The sequence below is a fragment of the Anabrus simplex genome, chromosome 6 (assembly GCF_040414725.1).
Source record: "Anabrus simplex isolate iqAnaSimp1 chromosome 6, ASM4041472v1, whole genome shotgun sequence".
Classification (NCBI taxonomy): Eukaryota; Metazoa; Arthropoda; class Insecta; order Orthoptera; family Tettigoniidae; genus Anabrus; species Anabrus simplex.
The window spans coordinates 97,165,224-97,186,378 of record NC_090270.1 but is presented as its reverse complement, the minus strand read 5'-3'; the positions used below and the strand labels follow the sequence as shown (position 1 = coordinate 97,186,378).

Below are 21,155 nucleotides of genomic sequence, written 5' to 3'. Positions count from 1 at the left end.
CTTCACTGTTGTATTGGGTGGAAAAGCAGTCTTCTAATTGGGCAGCTTGCCTCACGACCTCTTTCTAGAATGGTGTCTTTTATTCCCCGCTACCTTGAGGATGTGTCTGTGTACTCAACCTGGTGTAATAGCGATGTTGCTAATGTTGTTACATTTGACATGCCAAAACCACTCCAATAGTTTGTCCTCTAAATCTGAATGCTTGGTACCTCGAACGTCATCTGTTTATCTATGTTCTGTCCTTGTATAGCTTGTGCTGCAATACTCTTGCGATGTTGAAAATACATCTGACCAGGTAAGTTGGCCGTGCGGTTAGAGTCACTCAGCTGTGAGCTTGCATCCGGGAGATAGTGGGTTCGAATCCCACTGTCGGCAGCTCTGAAGATGGTTTTCTGTGGTTTCCCATTTTCACACCAGGCAAATGCTGGGGCTGTACCTATCTGTGTTGGTGCAACGTAAAGCAAATAGTAAATAAATAAATAAATACGTCTGAACTGTGGAGAGTGGAATGCTGAATTCCTTCGCGATTTCTGCTTTGTTCTTTTGTGCTTTTATAATTTTTAGTTTTGCGATGACTGCCTTAGAAGAATTTTTTAACACAAAGCTATTCAATAAAAAGAAAAGATTAGTACGCTTGTTCTCTGCAGCACGTTACAGAAGTCGTGTCAAGTGATTGCGCACTGATCCGTCATTCTGTTCACACTTTATAAGGAAATAAACTTTGTGTGAAGATATATAAGTTCTGTGTTGGCTAACCTGTTCATTTTATTAAATGCTTTGAGTTAAAAATGGCCAAAAGGAAGTATTCTTCTAAGACACTCAGGGGTCTTCAATGCGACGATAATTACATGAGAAAATAGTAGTATACTGACAATTGTGAATTAAAATTACCAATTCCCACTTACAGGATCAGCACAATATTTCAAATTATTATTAATCCATATTTTAAATTGAGCAATTCAAATTATATGTAAAATCATATCTTTCATCCCCAGTACTTAAAGAGTACTTTGAATTAGACATTTCGAATGAACAAGGTTTTACTGTAACACAGAATTTAATTTGTACTTCAGGTATGAACACACAATTTATTGTTATTAATTAATTTTGTTTACAAAAAATTATATTGTACTTAAGCTTTCAAATACATATTTTAAATGTCAACCACAGGTGCTTTACGATCTTCTTTCTTCTGCGATTTCATTCTTTTCTCTACAAGCCTCATGCGAACAGCCTTCTCTTTCCTAGAAAGACAATATTGGAAAAGAATTTTCATTCCAATTCAAACAAATTTTGCACTTAATTTTAATTTATCCACATGCACTTAAGATTTAACACCATTTCAGTTTAAGGGACTTCAAGAAAAACTAAGGATTAAGCCCAGTTTAAAAATAACAGAAAAAAGGGGCAAAATATATTGATACATTCTAGTAGTTTGACATATATACTCACTCTCTTTCCCCCTCCAAGAGAGAATGTCAGAAATGAGGTCTACATATCAGACTTCCAAATAGTATGTTTACACACTTAGAAAAGTCGCAGTTTATCTATGCAGCTTAACTGCACAACTTAAAACTTATTTTTAATAAGCACTCTCAGAAATGCCAAGCCTGGAAATGTGCCAGTTTGCAAGGCTTGTTGTAAACTTTAAAAGTAATGATAAATCAACATTTATAGAGTGCTTCTGGAAAGAAAGATGCATGAAAACAAGAAATATCAAAGAAAACATAGCTTCCATTCCAGTACAAACCCCAAATTCTGCAGTGCTTAGGTGTTCATATTCATTATACTCATGGCCAATAAATCAAGTGGGTCAGAGAAATTACACTGTTGCCAAGGTTATCTAGTGACTTGCATACAAGTCTATAATGACACCTGTTTTCGTGCATATTTTAATTGTAAATCAAGATTACGGCTGAAGATGTTTTCCATGAAAAACTAAACATGTACTGATTAATTTAAAAATAAATTAATGTTACTTTAATTGAAGAAAAATCGTAAGATTTTAAAGTGGTGGAAAGGTGGAACTTCAGATCAAAAATTGGACGTATGGCTTTTCAGGTGTTTGCTCTATTAACCAGCATTTCGTCTTAGGTCTGACACTAGACTCGTCAGAGTGGGATGTGTCAGACCCTACCCACTGATGCTGGGGTGTATGCAGGTGAACTTATCAGAAGCCTCTTATGTGGCACAGTCTGATAACTGCATACGGGAGATAAAACTCCACAATGGAATTAATGCCCGCCTAGCAATTCCAAATGGTAATACTAAATTCCCATGAAGGGAATTAGATATTTTTCCACCAATAGAGCATATCAAAAATCAGATCAAAAATTGGACGTATGGCTTTTCAGGCGTTTGCTCTATTAACTTCTCAAACTTACAAGTTGGAACTTGTTATACAGCAGAAGTCCGCTATAGCTAGTACGGCATATAACGAGAACCCCGCTATTACGATAGCTTTTGTCTGTCCCTTCCAAATTTCTATATTAGACGGTGTATTATACTTCCGTTACAATGAGAGTCCTATCACTGACGCATCCGTCATTATGATTAAGCGTGCATGATTTTTTCCGTTACCAATATTTATGCAGTCCAGCAATTACGTTTCATACAATCGATCGTCTTCGGTATCGTTTCCTCACTGTGTCCACTAGCGAGCTCTATCGTCGACATTCGAAGGCGATGTTGGAGTCTATTAGCGATACCCATCGACTGCTGTTCCGTAAAGAAAATTTTAAATGAAAAACATGTTTTCGTAATAAATGAGTACAAAACGTGTCGAATAGCAGTTGTTAACATGTTAAAAATAAAGGCTGAATAAACAATCGCTTAATTTTAATGCTAAATACTGCAATTAAGTAAGAATGGGATTCACCTCAAGATATGGCAGAGTGCATAATTGATTTCAGAGGTTAGTTTATTTTTTCTCGCGCGTGGTTAAAGTTCGGAAAGACTATTATCAATGTAAATTAATAGCGAGAAGGTTATCATTTCTCTACTGGTGCTTGAAATATGTCTTCTTCATACATATAGTACAGTTAAGTTAGATTAGGTGACGGTGTTTGAAGAGGAAAACTGAAACGTTTGCCATAAAATGCGACCTTTGGTATAGTTTTCTCACTATGTTCACTTGCAAACTCTCTCTTCGACATTCGAAGGCTATGTTGGAGAAGATTAGTAATGCCCGTTAACTGCTGTTCCGTAAAGAAAATTAGAAATGAAAGAGGGGAACATATTTTTGCAATAAATACGTAAATAATGTGGACGATAGCAGTTGCCAAAAATCAGGTCAAAAATTAGATGTATGGCTTTTCAGGCGTTTGCTCTATTAACCAGCATTTCATCTTAGGTCTGACACTAGACTCTTCAGAGTGGGATGTGTCAGACCCTACACACTGACGCTGGGTGTATGCAGGTGAACTTATCAGAAGCCTATTTATGAGGCACAGTCTGATAACTGCATACGGGAGATAAAACTCCACAATGGAATTAATGCCTGCCTAGCAATTCCGAATGGAAATTCTAAGTTCCCATGGAGGGAATTAGATATTTTTCCACCAATAGAGCATATAAAAAATCAGGTCTTAGGTCTGACACTAGACTCTTCAGAGTGGGATGTGTCAGATCCTACCCACTGACGCTGGGTGTATGCAGGTGAACTTATCAGAAGCCTATTTATGAGGCACAGTCTGATAACTGCATATCGGAGATAAAACTCCACAATGGAATTAATGCCTGCCTAGCTATTCCGAATGGAAATTCTAAGTTCCCATGGAGGGAATTAGATATTTTTCCACCAATAGAGCATATAAAAAATCAGGTCAAAAGACGAAACGCTGGTAAATAGAGCAAACGCCTGAAAAGCCATACATCTAATTTTTGATCTGAACAGCTAATTCCTCCTTTAATCGCTAGTTTGCACGCTTTGAAATGGAATCTGAGAATGACGGAACTTTGAGTTATTTAGATTTAATAATTACTAGAAATTCTGGTCATTTTGATTTTCAAATTTTCAGAAAGGCTACTCAATTAGATACTATTATCAGAAACGACTCCAATCGTCCAGGTCAACATAAAAAGGCAACATTTTACAGCTTAATTAATAGACATATCTCATGTCTAAGAAGAATTATAATAGAGAGAGAAATATGATCCACCAAATTGCTTGTAACAACAGATACTCCAGAAAATTTATTAACAGAATGATAAAATGAAAAATGAACCAAAAACAACTTTAGTTAAAGATCGAAAGGAGAAAACGAAATGTGCAGTTCTAACTTTTCAAAATAAGCACTCTTAACAACTGGCTAAAATTTTCAGAAAAAGGAACATCAATATAGCATACAAAACTGATATTAATACTAATAAAATAATTTTCAATTCAGATACATAGAAAAGTCTGGAAGAAATTTGGCTAAAGGTATAAATAACACGTTAATGCAGTCAAACATAAAAGATATTCGGCAATGGGAGAGCATATGGTTAAAAAGAATCATAAAAATACACCCATTTCTAATGACATGGAATTAATAAACTCGCCCAAAAAGGGAAAATTCATGAATGTTTTAGAAAGTTTAAAAATTTATCTTGCTTAAAAAAACTTTGAATCAAGTTTAAATGAAAGACTTGCAGATGAGGACCCTTTGTATAAACTAGTGTTTAATCAATTAAGGAAGAAAAAGAAAAAGGAAAAACTTAAGATCAAGTTTATTTAGGCATTCTCATTCATCATCATCAAAATATAAAAAATTTTATGTAATGATGATTTTCATAATATTTCACTAATGTTTATTTTAATCATTGATGTGGTAAATTAGGATCTAATACTTCTTTAAATTGTGGGTTAGACAAAAGATGGTGTTATATTGTTTTTATTCCTTGATTTGACTTCACTGATGAAGGGAATGCATATTGTTCCTGAAACATGTACGATTAATAAAATAATTTTCAATCATTTAAAGTGTATTGACAAGGTGGACCCAACATAAACTATTTTAAATAGTCCCTTTAATAGATTTAGAAAAGTCAATACAGGATCAAATAAAATACCTATTATGGTTAAGTTTGTCAACAATGTAGCATCTCGCGTGAGATACTAAAGCCTTCATTTTGCAACTCTGTAATGTAATGAGGCAACTCGTCTCCCAGCTCAGGAAACCAGTTTTTGGCCCTCTAAATGCCTTACGTGTTCCGTTGGTGGTTTCTAGCACAGCTTTCTGTTTACGACAGTAGCGAATATTAAACTCAATGACACTGAATTCTTGACCGGCAGCTTTGTTACTATGTTCAGCATACTTTATCATTGAGTTTAAACCCAGCCATATAATTCCCACTTTTCTCCATAACTTAAAGATCGACCTACACAAGGAAACTTAACTGAAAAACAAGAATGAAAAGCGAAGACAGAATACTGGTACTTGTCGACAATACAACAGGTGGACGATACCTAATACCATGATCACTTGCCTGCCTGGACAGGGAAACACTCCCAGTTCACGTGATTAGCTCTGCTGGACAGGTAGCTATAAGCATATTGACAAAGACGGAAGAGTGAGAGGGATGGCAGAGTGTGATTGACTGGCTAGGAATGCGGCCTTGATGCGGGGGTCTGCGAGTTAGGTATTTTTGTTACAACAGCTAGCCTCAACTGTTCTGCAGGTAGAAAGAAATGCAGCTTCTTCTTGTATTGTCACGTACAAAGTACCGTAACAGCAACTGGTACAGTCCCGATATTTAATGTAGGCATGTCCACAAAATACACAAACTTTATTTAGTGTATGTACCGTATGTCTTTATGACATCAGAAATAAATGCAAGGTATGCGCGGGCATTTTTCTCCTGCAATTTCAATTGTGAAAAATGGGGTGCGAGATATACGCAGTGGCGAGTTATATGCAAGCAAGTATGGTAAGTCACCATTCATTTCCTTGTGATACGTCTTTTGTGGAGTTAGATTCAAAACATAGCAACTCGCCTTCTACGAAACCTTTTATCGTTGCTCATATGAGTAACTACATATAAAATGCTTCCCTTCCCTGAAGAATTATTTAATACTGAATATTATTAAATATTTTGTGTTTTCTAATCACTAGACTGCGTGCCAAAAGCCTCGATTCTATTCCAAATCTCTCCGCAGCATTCATATGAAGCGAGGGCATACGAAGCTGTTGATGGCGATTCATCCATCGGATGGGGACGTTAAGCCATGAGGAGGACCCTTTGTGCTATTCGACACGAGTAGGCTATGTGCCAGCAATGGGTTTCACCCTCTCCCTTCCTACTGTCATTTATCATGTCATTCATTAAATTTCATTAACTCCTCTGATGAAGATATCAGGAAGGGTATCCGATCGTAAAAACTTGATACAAAGGTTCGCCTCCCTTCATACCTGACCCCAGAAAGAAACGGAGTAACGGTTGGACATACATATACCATTAAATATTTTGTAAGATGATAAGACTGAACAAATGTGCATAAAAATTGAGGTTGTGTTAAGTGCAAGTACTGGTTAAGTCAGAAGTGACGACACTAGTTTTATAGGCCTAATTAGCATGCCAACTCAGGTTAAAATATTCTGCATGGTAATAAGATAGGATGAATAGTTAATGAAAATTGAGGTTTTGTAGTACAAGCAGTGATCACAGCACAAGTTATAAAGTGATGACAATAGTTGTAGGCCTAATTATTTACATGTCATCCTAACTCGCACGGTTTTGTATGATAATAAGATTGACCGAACCATGAATGGAAGTTGAGGTTTTGAAGTGAAAGCCTCTGAAGTGTTGCACTTACAACAGTTAATACTATAGCTCAGTTCTTATGAGATACGACTTGACATTCTAGCGCTGCCTTTAGGCGGAGGCTAAGTGAATGAATAAACAGCCAATCATAGGCAGACGATCGCTCTGATAGAGCAAGTTAGACTCCAGTTCTGGTTACCAGTGTTGTCGATCTGTTGCTAACTGTAACCATATGCTATCAGCTATATAGTGTTGTATTGTGCTCAGTTCCTTTCACGGTTTCTGTGCTAGGTATTTGTTTCATTTATATTTCATAGAGTAGTGTTTATAAATGTATTGTTTAGTATTTTTAATAGTACAGCATGTAATATGCAGAGAATAGTGGTACATTAATGCTCTAGTTTATTTGGTAGCTTAGTTTACTATTTCGTTTGGTATTTATATAGCAGGTTAATTTTATGCCCATGTATGAATTCTATATTTTGTTATGTCGATACCTACATCTAAGGATGCTCCCAAGAGAAGAACGTCCTTCAGATGCGGTACTCCACTAAGGAGCCAGGCTCAGGAAATTATTTGCAATGTTAGGGAGTATTTTGAGAGGGAGAAAGATAATGGTGTGCCTCTTTTGCCTGTTTCAAAAGCAGTTGAGCGAACAGCTGATGCAACCAAGATTAACAGGAGCACAGTTATAAGCATAGAGAAGGAGAAGTACCTTAACGAGGAACAGACAGCGGGGCAGTCAAAACTTGAAATTCCAGGGAAGAAGAGGAGTAAGCCTAAATCGGTAATGGAATTAGATTCTTTTCAACAAGATGCAATTCGTCGGCATATTTACGCCTATTGCCATACAAAAGAAGACCCTATTCTTGAGAAATTGCTTCACTCTCTTCACAAAAGTGACCTTTTCAGTGGGAACAAATCTTCCTTCAGAAAAGTAGTTAAAATTCTGGGTTTAAGGTAGAGGAAGGTTAACAGAAGAAGAGTGCTGATGGAGAGAAGTGCTATCGTGATGCAGCGATGCAGATTTCTGAGAGAGATTATTGGCGAGAATTTTGATTCTATTATATGATGGGACGTAACACTGATTAATGCTCCTCATTCCCGGTGCAAAGGCTGGACAGATAATTCAATACAAGGCATTATGCCATTACCTGTTGGGAAGGGAGGCAGAATCATAATGATTCACGCCAGTACTATGCACAGTTTTGTGCCAAACTGCTTGTATGTATTCCGGTCTAAGAAAACCGGAGATTACCACAAGGAAATTATAGTGGCACATTCCAGAAATGGTTTAAGGAAAGATTGCTGAGCAATTTGCTTGAAAAGAGCATAATAATCATGGACAATGCCCCCTACCACTGTCACTCTTGACAAAGCACCAACAATGGTGGCTAGAAAGAATGAGTTCATTGAGTGGTTGAAGGAGCACAATATTCTGGTTTGCAATTACATGAGGAAGGGGGATCTCATGCATCTTGTGAAATAAAACAAGCCCCAGTGCCCAGTTTAGAGGGTGGACAGAATAGCTAGGAGGCATGGGCATAAAGTAGTTGGCTTTCCACCATACCACTGCCATTTTAATGCCATAGAACTGATTTGGGCCCAAGTGAAGGACTATATAGCTGAAAGTTGAAAGACTTCTTTTGTAAGTACGGAAGACTGGAGCAAGGTTGTGAGACGCAAAAAATCCACATCAAGTGAAGGTTGGGAGAAGGAACATATCACCGATGATTATGTTGAAGACTAATATCTTGTTAGCGTCAAGCAAGAGTGAAACCTCAACAGACGATGACAATGTCGATAGTGACTCAGAAATGAGCGGTGTATTCCCAATGCAGGATTTTTTCCTTCCTTAGCAGAAACTGAATCTATCAGCAAAAGCAAGCTCTTCTAGATGGTGAGCAGAAATTTCATTTTCTTGCATTTTATCTGCTGGAGCACTGATCTATTTTTTTATCTTAAATGTGTTGTGTGTTACTGTTCATCTTATGTGAGTTATGTATGTTGCTACAAAGAATAATTGATTCTTGACTTATATTCAAGTATATACATTTCATCGTGAATCAGCTGTTTGTACTCGTAAGAATTTGGCACCACTGTCTGACTTCCGGTAACTGTGAAGTCAAAACTCATAAAAACAGAACTATAAATCCTGAGCAACCAAGTCCCCCTGTGGGTGGGGGCTCTAGAATAACACCCATGGTATCCCATGCTTGACATAAGAGGCAATGGAAAGGGGCTCCAGAGGCTATTAACTTGTGAGCATGGTTTGGTGACCATGGGCCCCTTGGCTGAATCCTGGCATTGCTTCAACTTTCATCTATTCTATCTGACCTCCCATGGTCAACTCTTGTTCTTTTCTGACCCTGATGATATTAGGTGAGGTTTCATGCCATTCATGGCCCTTGTCTTTCTTTGTCAGATACCTTAATTTCTTTGAAGTATCAGACCCCTTCCATTTTTTTTTCTTCTCTGATTCGTGTTAACAGAGGATGGTTGCCCAGTTGTACTGCCTTATTAAAACAATAATCGCTACCAACACCACCACCACCACAACAAACCAAAGGCTGACTACCAACTTCATTAACAATGCTATACTAAATATTCATTGTTGTCGGCAATTACTCGTTTCCGAGTTTACAGATTTCCTGGCTAATGGCTCACTTCAATTCACAGCAGTTTGTGTTTAAACTTTTGGAGACTGCACAGCCCAATTCTTACGTAGAACATACGTCCACACATCACACAGCTGAGGGACGGGGGAGATCTTGGCTGTGTTTGGCAAAGTTTGCATTCCTGTCGATTAATATATTAACAGTGGTTAATAGAGCAAACGCCTGAAAAGCCATACATCTAATTATTTATATGCTCTATTGGTGGAAAAATATCCAATTCCCTCCATGGGAACTTAGAATTTCCATTCAGAATTGCTAGGCAGGCATTAATTCCATTGTGGAGTTTTATCTCCCAAATGCAGTTATCAGACTGTGCCTGTTAAATAGGCTTCTGATAAGTTCACCTGCATACACCCCAGTGTCAGTGGGTAGGGTCTGACACATCCCACTCTCAAGAGTCTAGTGTCAGACCTAAGATGAAATGCTGGTTAATAGAGCAAACGCCTGAAAAGCCATACATCTAATTTTTGATCTGATTTTTAATATATTCATGTCTGCGGCATTCTTGTTCGAAGTGTTGAACTGAGGCACAGAGACTTTGCCGTCAAAGTAAACAGTCCTTGGCAAATGTTTCCCAGGTTTGTGGGTTTATTTCTGCCGTCTTTAAGGTTTGTTTCAGTTGGTCTTTGAAACGTATCAGGGGAGCACCGCGTGGTCTTGAACCAGAGCCAAGTTCATCACAGAGGATCTGGCGTGGTAGTCTGGTGTCATTCATATGGCGCACATGTCCTGCCCATCTGAGATGATGATAACGACCAATGTTTCTACATTCCTAGCACATGCATGAGAAAGCATACTAAATATTAACATGAAAGAAACTCATAATAAGCAAATTCATTAGCACACAACAACACTGTCACACAGCAGTAAACAGAGCTATTCCTGCACGTGGGTCAGAAGTTAGATGTTAGTGAAATGAGCAGCAACTACATGATGCAATGACTGCTCCGCAGTTGACATTTCGTGCCTTTTGAAAGGTACTGTAATGTACAAGTATTGACAATTGCCAAGTCCTTGTTTATCCATCACATTTTTCCATAGCCGATTATCTCTCCCAACTCTGGCATTGAAATCACCAAGGAGTAAGAGCTTATCTGCAGACGGTACCTTGATGATGGTTATGCTTAGAACTCATACTTTACATCATCATCAAGGTTGGAGCATAAGCAGAGATGAGTCATAAAAGAACCTTCCAAGGGTGGAATGCGATGAGTCATAAGTCTTTCGCTCATTGCAACGGGAGTAAGTTGGTGATCAATAACCAGTTTAGTCTTCACAGCAAATCCCACGTTCTTGCTCCTCCTTTTCCTTTCTGAACCAAATTCAGTAATTTTGCCTTCAGGAGACAGTCTGGTTTCATTCAAAGCAAGCCGGGCTGAGTGGATCACACAGTTGAGGTGCTGGCTTTCTGACCTCAAGCTGGCAGGTTTGATCCTGGTTCAGTCCAGTGGTATTTGAAGGTGCTCAAAACCACCAGCCTCGTGTCAGTAGATTTAATGATACTGTACGTAAAAGAACGCATGCGTGACTAAATTCCGGCACCTCGGTATCTCTGAAAACCATAGAAGTAGTTAGTGGGACATAAAGTCAATAACATTATTAACATTCAATGCAGAAACATCAATGTTGAGTCTAGAGATCTCTTGGGTAACAAGAACTGTTCTTCTCTCAGGCCTACCATTATGTCACATCAAGTAAACTTCTGACGTTCCACATTTCGATTTTCAGAGTGTCTCTCTTTCCTGCTTTTGATTTTTGACTGCACGAGGGGTGGAGTAAATACTGGGGGTATTGACTGATGCAGAGCTGTGTAAAATTTCCAAATCTGGAACATACAGACTAAAATATAATGAATGCAGCAGCTCTTACATGGGTTAAACAGGATGTAATTTTGTGATTAGATATTCAGAACATGTCAATGCGATGAGGCACAATAAGTTTTCCGCCGTGGGTCAACATATGCATACACTAATCACAAACTTACTAACATCAAACAAGATATGGAAGTTCTTCAAACAGCAAATAAGGGACCCATCATGAATATTATTGAAAGTTGTTACATTAACTGTCATCAATACTTCAACCCCAATTATAATTTAAACAAAATTTACATGAAACCCAATATCCTTTTCGATCCTTTAATCAATTGGCTTAAAAATACCAAACTATCGAAAAGCAGTTCAATTTTCCAAGTAATCCGTAATACACACCCTCGTCAATTACCCTCACTACCCCATCCTTCCGCCCTCCCCCCCAGTTCCATTCCCCCGCAGATGCCCCGCCTCCTTCCTTCCCCCTGATCTCCTTTACCGCTGCCTACCTTAGCTATCACACACACATCGTCCGGCTCCATCTGTGTAACAAACACGTTTAACATGCTGTTCAAGGTGAGTCAATCATCATTTAATGATTCTAATGATTTTAGTAACTTCCATACATTGCTTCCAACATCTAACTTGGCTAATTTCTTCTTCAGGTTTAAACTGAAGTGGGAATTCATCTCTATTTATATCACAATCTTACATGATCAAATTAAACTTTTCTGGAACCACCTATTATCAAGTGAATAAGTGTCACCCATATAGACAGCAAAAAACAGCACAAATTCACTTATTCCAGATATACACAGACTGGACTATATAGCGAATTGTCGGAATTTTAAGAATTTTATATTACAGCAATCAATTGTAACATAATTTTAACTTATCTCATGTATCATTACAGAAATGTATTTTAGAATGTGTTAAAATGTGTTTTAGATGTTGTAGGCATATGTATATAATTGTTTAATTTGTATTTAAGGCTGATGAGGGCATATAGATGCCAAAACTAGTACCATTTGACATGTGATTCAATCACAATAAAATGTCACTGTACTGAATAGGTGGACCTTGAAAGAATTTTTATTGTAAGGGTCCACCTTTGCAATACAATTTATCAAGTAAATAGTATTACATTAGTCTTGGGACTAGTTTCAGCCACTTGGTGGCCATCTTCAGTCCAAATAAAAATTAAACAGATCATGTGATAACTAAAACGTATGTATATAAGATAGACAATATTGCAGGAATAATTTTAACATTAAAATAAATGTACCCTAACAACAAAAATTATGGTTGTGATCTTCTCGTCATAATATGGTGTTGTCTTTAAGTTGAGTTAGGACCTCAGGCAATGAAGTAAATCTGGAAATGATAGCCAGAATTAGGAATAAATAAACAAACAGAAAAGAAATTAAAAAGGAGAATTTTTTTTATGAGACTCACCTCTAGAGTGAAATATACAGTACATCTAATGTCTGATGTGGAACAAAACACTGACATGCTAGAGGAAGCAGGCAGGCCATGGAAACAAAGGAGTAGATAGGGAGACAAGGGGAGGAGGCATAAAGAAGGGAGAGGAAGAGAAGGGCGGGGGGCTGGGAGGGGGAGGGGAGAAGGAGAGAAGGTGTGATAGTACATATATCACACCCCCGAATTATATGTAGAAGTTAGAGATATTATTGTCTGTATTCGATTTATTATTATTATTATTATTATTATTATTATTATTATTATTATTATTATCGGTATTTTTTTGTATATTTTGCCATTTATATTGGTAAGCTGGAAGATATCCACATATGTAGGTATGAGTAATTTGTTTTGCACGAGTGGGAAAACATTGCTTTAATAACTCTGGTAATTTGAATGAGTCATATGGCTGCCCCAGAGTTTGTTGTGATGTACTTGTGTCAGGAAATTCATGAGTCATGTATATATCCCAGCCTGATGAGATGAGCTTGTTGTTGTATTAGGAAAGTTTGGTGATTCATGGAATATACCCCAGAGTTTGTTATTGTCTTGGGAGGAAGAAGTAGTTCAGGGCTTGGTCTTGACAAGAGGTTCACTCATGATTGGTGGGCAAGCACCAATCAAGATGTCTCATCTGAGAGGAGGGGGATGTTGATGTCTATAAAGGTTGATCATACGGCGGCAACCAGGACATTGTGAAAAATATTGTAAGAAACATTGTAAGGGTGATTGTAGAGGTGATTGTAAAGGAACGAGAAGGAACTACCACAACTACAAGCAGTAACACTGTATGAAGGAACGACAACTGACGCACTGTACGGGAAGGAAGTGGTGCTGATACACGGTACTGGAGTGACACGGCTGCAATGGACTGGACTTCAAACGTTCGTGGAGCGTAGTCTTGTTATGTTTGTGGAAAGTGGCTGATTGTGGAGAGTGCTTGCGCATTAAGTATTGTAGCACTTGTGGCGGCCTAGCATTATATGTTGGTGAAAGCTATCTCAGACTTTCCATAAATTTATATGTTGAGGATCGACAGACGTGTGTATATATCTTTACAACAAGTGTTAAAATATGTGAACACAGTAGTACAAGGTACAGTATCTGTGTGATGTGATAACTGCCGATTATGAGAATCGGTAAGTCGAATTGATACAGAGACAGTGAAGGGTATTTATCTTCATACATGTACATTGTTCATCGGACTATTTACAAATGGTAACTTAGTTCTCGCTTTCGTTTTCCCACGATTTTCATTATTTTTGTTGTTGTTGTTGTAAATATGGAGTCTTCCAGCAATATTTTATGTGTGTATTATATGTATAATGTTGTATGTTGATGAGGTGCTCTTGCACGGAATTTGTTAAGAATATAGTTAGCTATTTTAGAATCAGTGTTATTGATGAACCTAGGTGCAGTTCCTACCTAATTAGTCGTTTTCAGGAGGTTAGGTAAGGCCTGCAGCAGATGTACCAGTACGCAGCATTATGTACACGCCCTGGGATATAAAGTTTATCATGCTCTTATCTAAATTCGAGGGATCCATTCTGGTGAACTCTGGCGCCCATACTACGGACATTTCGGTTAATTATGCTTATTAATTTTATTAAGTTTTTGAGTAATTTTATTTATATATTTTTATTCATGATTTTATTTTTTAGTAATCATCAAAGAAAGTTACAAAGGGGTGTCTACGGTGGGGCTGAGGGATGTGGAAAGAAAGGCTGTTGCTGAGAGGAGAATTTAAAGAGATTATAACAGAAAGAATTTATTTTATCTGAAACATGATTACTGAAGATAGGAATTAAAAGGTCAAATAAAACGTTTGATTTCTCTGAAATTTCATTTAGATTGAAGTTAGGATTGAAAAACTGTTCCAGATGGATAAAACAATTTTCCATAATATTGAGCAATGGGCCTTTTTATATAACTTTGAGAATTTCCATATCTTGGTCGATATTAGTGAACGCACAAATGATTTGAGCGGTTTTGTAAATTATTTCTAGCCGTATTATTAGAGATATGGTGATGGTGTTTGATGTTTGATGTTGTAAGGCAAGTATCCCTCAAAGTTTTGTTTTGTTTGAATAGCCCTTCATACATTGTGCTTCCCCCAATGCCCGTAAGAGCGCTACAGTTGCAACATCCGGCACACATTTTGCTTTCTTTACTCCAACAGTTGCAAAGATGGTGACTAACAGTGAAAAAGCGTATGCCGTTCTTAAATTTCATTCCAGCCAATCTGTGACAAACGTGCGAGACGAAATTTTAGAACAAAGTATCGGAAAGATCCACCCAGTGCCAACTCCATTCGCCGATGGTATCAACAGTTCAAAACCACGCGATGTCTGTGCAAGGGAAAATCAACAGGCCGGCCAAGTGTGCCAGAAGAAACAGTTGAGCGTGTGCGACGCAGTTTTGAACGTAGCCCACAAAAGTCACTTTTCGAGAGCGCAGGGAAATGAACATGCCTCGTTCGACCATTTGGAAAGTCGTAAATAAAGATTGCAGATGCGCCCTTACCGTTTGCATCTGCTCCAAGCATTGTCGCCGGCTGACAAAGTGAACCGTTTTGAGTTTTGTACAAGTTTTCAGGAGCATATGGAAGATGATGAATTTTGTGACAACCTTGTCTTCAATGATGAGGCAGAATTTTTTCTGAGTGGTAAAGTTAACAGGCACAATGTACGAATTTGGGGGACTGAAAACCGCTGTACCTGTGTGCAGCATGTTCATGACTCTCCCAAGCTCAATGTTTTCTGTGCCATCTTGAAATTTAAAGTTTACGGTCCCTTCTTCTTCGCTAAAAAATCCATTACAGGGCACGTCTACCTCGATATGCTGGAGAATCGGCTCATACCACAGTTGGAGACCAATAGCATGAACTTCATCTACCAACAGGATGTTGCTCCACCTCATTTCCATGTTGATGTTCGCGACTTTCTGAAAACGCAGTTTTTACGCCACCATTACCGGCTGATCCAACAGAACTGCGGGCCCACATCATCAATGCCTTTGGTCAAATTGACAGCGACATGTTACGTCGGGTGTGGGACGAACTTGACTATAGAGTTGATGTGTGAAGAGTCACTCGTGGAGCACATATCGAGCACTTGTAGGCTCGTAAAAAAACTTTGTGAATTTTTCTATCGGTCTATATAATTTTGTAATGTTACAACAAATAATAAACAAACAGGAAATTTTTGAAACCGCTCCAATCATTTGCGCGCACTCTGTATTTCAGGGCGTTAAGATGCTCTATGGAGCATGATACTAACCATAAGTTCACTAATATCGACCAAGACATGAAAATTCTCAAAGTTACAGTATATATATAAAGGCCCCCCTGATCAATATTATGGAAAACTGTTTTATCCATCTGGAACAGTTTTTTCAATCCTTCAATCTAAATGAATTTCCGAGAAATCAAACATCTTATTTGACCTTTTAATTTGCGTCTTTAACAATCATGTCTCAGATAAAAAAATTCTTTCTTTTATAATCTCTTTAAATTCCCCTCTCAGTAGCAGTCTTTCTTACCACATTCTTCAGCCCCAAATTAGACACCTTTCCCCTCCTCCTCTCCCCCTTCCGCTCCCTTCTTTATACCCTTCCCCTCCTCTCCCTATCTACTCCTTTGTTTCCATGGCCTGCCTACTTCCTCTATCATATCAGTGTTTTGTTCTACATCAGACATTGGATGTACTGTATATTTCACTCGAGAGGTGAGTCTCATAAATCATATTTTTCCCTTTTAATTTCTTTTCTGTTTGTTTATTCATTTCTAATTCTGGCTATCATTTCCAGATTTTCTTCATTGCCTGAGGTCCTAACCGAACTTAAAGCCAACATATTATGACAAGAAGATCACAACCATAATGTTTTTGGTTACATGTATTTTAATACTATAATTATTCCTGCAACATTGTCTTTATCTTATATACATATGTTTTAGTTATCACATGATCTGTTTAATTTTTATTTTGGCTGAAGATGGTCACTAAGCGACTAAAAATAGTCCCACGACTATTTACTTGATATATTGTATTGGATTTCATTTCTTATAATAGCACTTCAATATGGAACAGAAATTAAATTTATAGCTTATAAGTAATAGAACACTCGGAAAGTCCTTGGAGCTCTCTGGTAGAGTTGATAAAGGAAAGGATGGCTCAACTCTATTCTGTGTCAACTACAGGAGAGTGAATGATGTTACAAAGACAGGTACCCAGTACTCCAAACTCACGACACTCTGGATACAATATCACAGTCGAAGTTGTTCTTCCACTGGATCTGAAGTGCATTTACTGGCAAGTAGAGATTCGTCCTCAGGACCGAGAGAAGACTGCATTCTCAGCTGGACATGGTCTCTGGCAACTCAAGGTCATGCCATTCAGATTGCGCAATGCCCTGGCAACTTTCGAAAGGCTGGTGAAGTCTGTGATGAGAGGTCTGCACTGGAAGATGTGCTTGATCCATGTGAATGACTTCATTGTTCTGAGAAGCATTTCAATTACCTGGCACACACTGAAACTCTGGTCCAGATAGCTCCTCTGTGGTCTGAAACCACATTGGTTTTCATACAACTTACTCTCAATCACTGATCGCAGCCCTCCTTCCAAAATGCCAGTGAACACCTTGCCTGGTAAACTGATTAATGAGTTACCTTGATAGTTGTAGCAATCCTTCCTCTTCCCTTGGTTGGCAAGATCATATTAGTGCCAAAATCTTAGCCCAAGGGCTGTAAAACTGACCGGGCCTTGACATTCCATCTTCTCAAACCGCTTGATATTCCTAACCACTATGGGATGACAGGCATCAAAAGCAAAAACATGAGGCACATTGTTCAGTGTGAGTACTGACAGGTCATCACAAGAATAACTACTGGCAATATAACCTTCTAAGGTACTGCATTCTATTTTAATACAATATTTTTTGTATTAACACTAACTAAAGAATTGGAAGCTGTTGCAGGAAAGGTTCAAAATACAGTAAATATGTAGTGAATTTTGTAATATACTGACAGGTTGGAAAGTAAAAATGTTATTGGTTCATCCCCCACTATTTTAATAGTCTTCTGAGGCATGAAGTGCCAGAAATGTTATCCCTCAGGAGTTTTTTATGTGCCAGTAAATGTACCAGCACAAGACTGACATATTTAAGGATCTTCAAATACCACTGGACTGAGTTGGGATTGAACGTGTCATCTTGGTATCAGAAAGTCAGCATCCATCATCTCCACCATTCAGCCCAACTGGCTAGAAAAGGTGTGGTTCTTGTGTGAAACACGTTAAAAACAAAAAGTATGCTGTAAAACACTAAATTTACTAAGAAGGTGCATTTTGAACTGAATACACAAAAAGAAAGCTCAGGAACCAAAATCTGAGTTTATAGATACACCAGTTGTGAGAAGTAGCTTGATCACAGTGCCAGTGTGCCCCTGATATTAACCATTAATAATTACTTTCATACCTGCGTCGTAACATTTCTTCAGTTTCAGGAGTAATACTTGGCTCAGGCTCTAGTAACTTCCATATAGTGCTTCGTAACCTTTCCATAGCATCTGCCAGGTTCAACTGTTGAGAACGGGTCTTTTCCGAGCGAATAACAAAGAAACCATCCTTTGTTATCTTTGTTTTATACTAGAACATGTAAGAAGATATCACTGTAAGAGTTAAGAGAAAGAATTCTTAAAAAGTCTGAAATCACTAGGCCTAAACAACTCTGGGCAACAAAATTTTACGTTTTGTGACTCGGTTCTCACTACATGAGACTGGTTTGTTGCTTTTGTGGCCTAAAATGAAGAAAAATCAATGGTTTAGTTGACATGATTTGCTTTTGTGGTCCATGCATTTATTTTTTCACCCCCCCACTTTTAACCCAAAGTTTGCTCTGGATGACCAATTGAAGTTCTTTCCAGCCTAGGAGGCGCAGGAGAGACCCTGCACTAGAAAAGGCATGGTAGAGCAAAAGATAATTTTTTATAACTTTTTTTACAAAACACAGTTTTTGAATTTTTAGTATATTTTCTGTGAAACAAAGACATATACTACCTTAAAATGTTAATGGATGGGTAAAATAAGTTGTAATTAACAACTACTAATGTATTGGCAGTTTCAGATAATGGACCAGACTAGTCTTTTTCATTAAACTACAGAGTTCTTGTTTATTCTTAAAACTCATTAACATGTTTAAAGATTAGACAGATTGGACAGATTTTAATAAAATTTGACGTATATGCACTTAAAGTACTTGTGTATATAAAAATAAGTTAGGATTGCAAAATAAAGAAAAGCGAAAGAAAATAAAATTGGAAAATCATTTGGAAGAAGTTAAATGTCGCTGTGGCTTCAAAAATTATAGAGATTTATGTGGCTTTGACTTTCATTTGTATTCCAGTAAACTTTCACAAAGGAGTCTCCAAATATTATCTCCCCTCATATTCTTTGATTGTTGTCCTTCCTTTCAAAAAAATTATAAAAGGTTTTTTTTTTTTTTTTCAACTTCACGCCAGTTCTACCATGCCTTTTCTACAGTAGTGGAACTCCCTCGGGCCTCCTAGGCTGGACAGTACTTTAACTGGTCATCCGGCACAAACTTTGGGTAAAAAATCTGAAAAAAAAAAATCATGAAAAATCAATGTCCTGACCGCAAAAGCAAATCAGGACTGTTATACCACCTATTTTTCTTCATTTTAGGACAAAAGGAAAAATTCGTACTTGGGGAGAACTGAGTCGCAAAAATCACGTTTATTGGTGTAATCAAAAGGAAATAGTAAATGAAATGGCATATGGCTTTTAGTGCCAGGAGTGTCCGAGGACATGTTCGGCTCGCCAGTTGCAGGTCTTGAAATAATAACATTAAGTTATTTATTAGACCACCTAATCAATACAAAATCGTCTTGGATGATTTACATAAATTTGTTAGCTAATAGTGGGACATGTTTCGCCTTCCCTGAAGGCATCATCAGCCACAGTCTTAATCTTAAATTAAAAATAAGCGTCTAAATAACATGTAGTGATGAAATGAATTTTAAAATCTTGAAGAGATTTGAAGTAAAATAACATTAAAAATAACAATGATGGTTTGAAAATACAATGTGATGAGATACAATAGTGGAAGTATTAACAAAATTAACATTAGAAGGCTGCTAAAATAAGTACAATGGATAAAACAACAGATTGTTATATACCAAGTAGTAAGATTGCATAAAAGTAAAGTTGATAGTCATGGCGGTTATAATTAGACGATGGCGAAAAATCTTATATAATCAAAGTAAAGAGGAGAGAATAAAAGTCAAAGTTAGTCGAGAGATCCGAAGTTCATCATGATCTTGAAGATAAAAGACGAAAGTCAGATGCATATGGTGAAGTTGTAGAACACGTTGAGGATATGAAGTTGGTGAATAGAAGTTGAAGAACAGTTTTAAATAGGATCACTATGGACCATCTCAAAATTTGAAGTGATGTTCAAATGTTGTAAATTGTGAGTTTGTAGATATTCTAGTTGAAAAAGCATATACAAGTGGAATCTGTAAATGGAAGCAAGAAACGTAGAGTTAATTGTGTGAAAAGATATTTGAAAAATATTGAAGTAGAATCGTATGCACTTACCATTTGACGGTGACAAAGATAGCTTGTAATATTATGAGTTAGAAGTATTTGCAACAGTAGACTTCTTGCTACGTGTGTTATAACTGAAGTTTTGTGCTGGAGGGGGATCTGTTTGCGTTGACGTAACTAATGGAGGGGGGCTGCTATTGGTGGGAGGGAAGGAAGAGAGTGTATTACTGCGCGTGTTGTAACGGTGTAAGGCTATTGGAGGGAGCGATGTTCCGGTGGGTGTGGCTATGGGTTTATTGGTTGTATTTGAATTAGAGGTACTAGCGGCGGGGGGAAGGGAGGGGGGTATATTAGCTGTAGGGGAGGTGGGAACTCTAATTGATGTGAGGTTGAAGATTTTTAAGAATTTGTTGGTGAGGGAAGTTGATTCTTGTAATAAAATAAGAATCTGTTCATACAAGGGGCTTTTTTTATCAATAGTGTCATTTAGATTTTTATCTTTATTAAAATGTTGGTCGAGGAAAATAAATAAGTTTTCATATTCTGTCATGAGTTTGCTTTTATCGACTCTTTTTAGGATATGGAGGTCTTGTTCTATTGTGGTGAATTTATGCCCGGTGTCCCTCATATGGTTGGCCATTGCGGAGAATTTGTTGTGTCTTTGGGCATTGTAATGCTCGGCGTATCTGGTAGAGAAGCTGCGGCCAGTTTGGCCAACATAAGAAAAATTACATGTAGAGCATTTCAATCTGTATATTCCTGATCCAGAGTAACTATTGTCTGTGATGTTGATAGAGTTGTGATTGAAGAATAAATTACGATTAGTGTTTTTTGTTGTGTAGGCTATTTTTATTTCGTGCTTCATTAATGAATTGGTT

The 21,155-nt window shown here is 37.6% G+C and overlaps 1 protein-coding gene across 1 annotated transcript in view; it reads right to left on the bottom strand.

The window, feature by feature from the left end:
* Nucleotides 1-1,056: 1,056 nt before the first annotated feature.
* LOC136875471 (large ribosomal subunit protein mL62) overlaps nt 1,057-21,155 on the bottom strand; it is a 40,035-nt gene continuing 19,936 nt past the window's right edge. Inside the window, exons 4-5 of the mRNA XM_067149014.2 lie at nt 18,188-18,357; nt 1,057-1,244 (exon numbers count right to left, since the gene is read on the bottom strand). Coding sequence (XP_067005115.2) covers nt 1,154-1,244; nt 18,188-18,357 — 261 coding nt within the window. The 3' untranslated portion in view covers nt 1,057-1,153. The remainder of the gene's footprint in view (nt 1,245-18,187; nt 18,358-21,155) is intronic.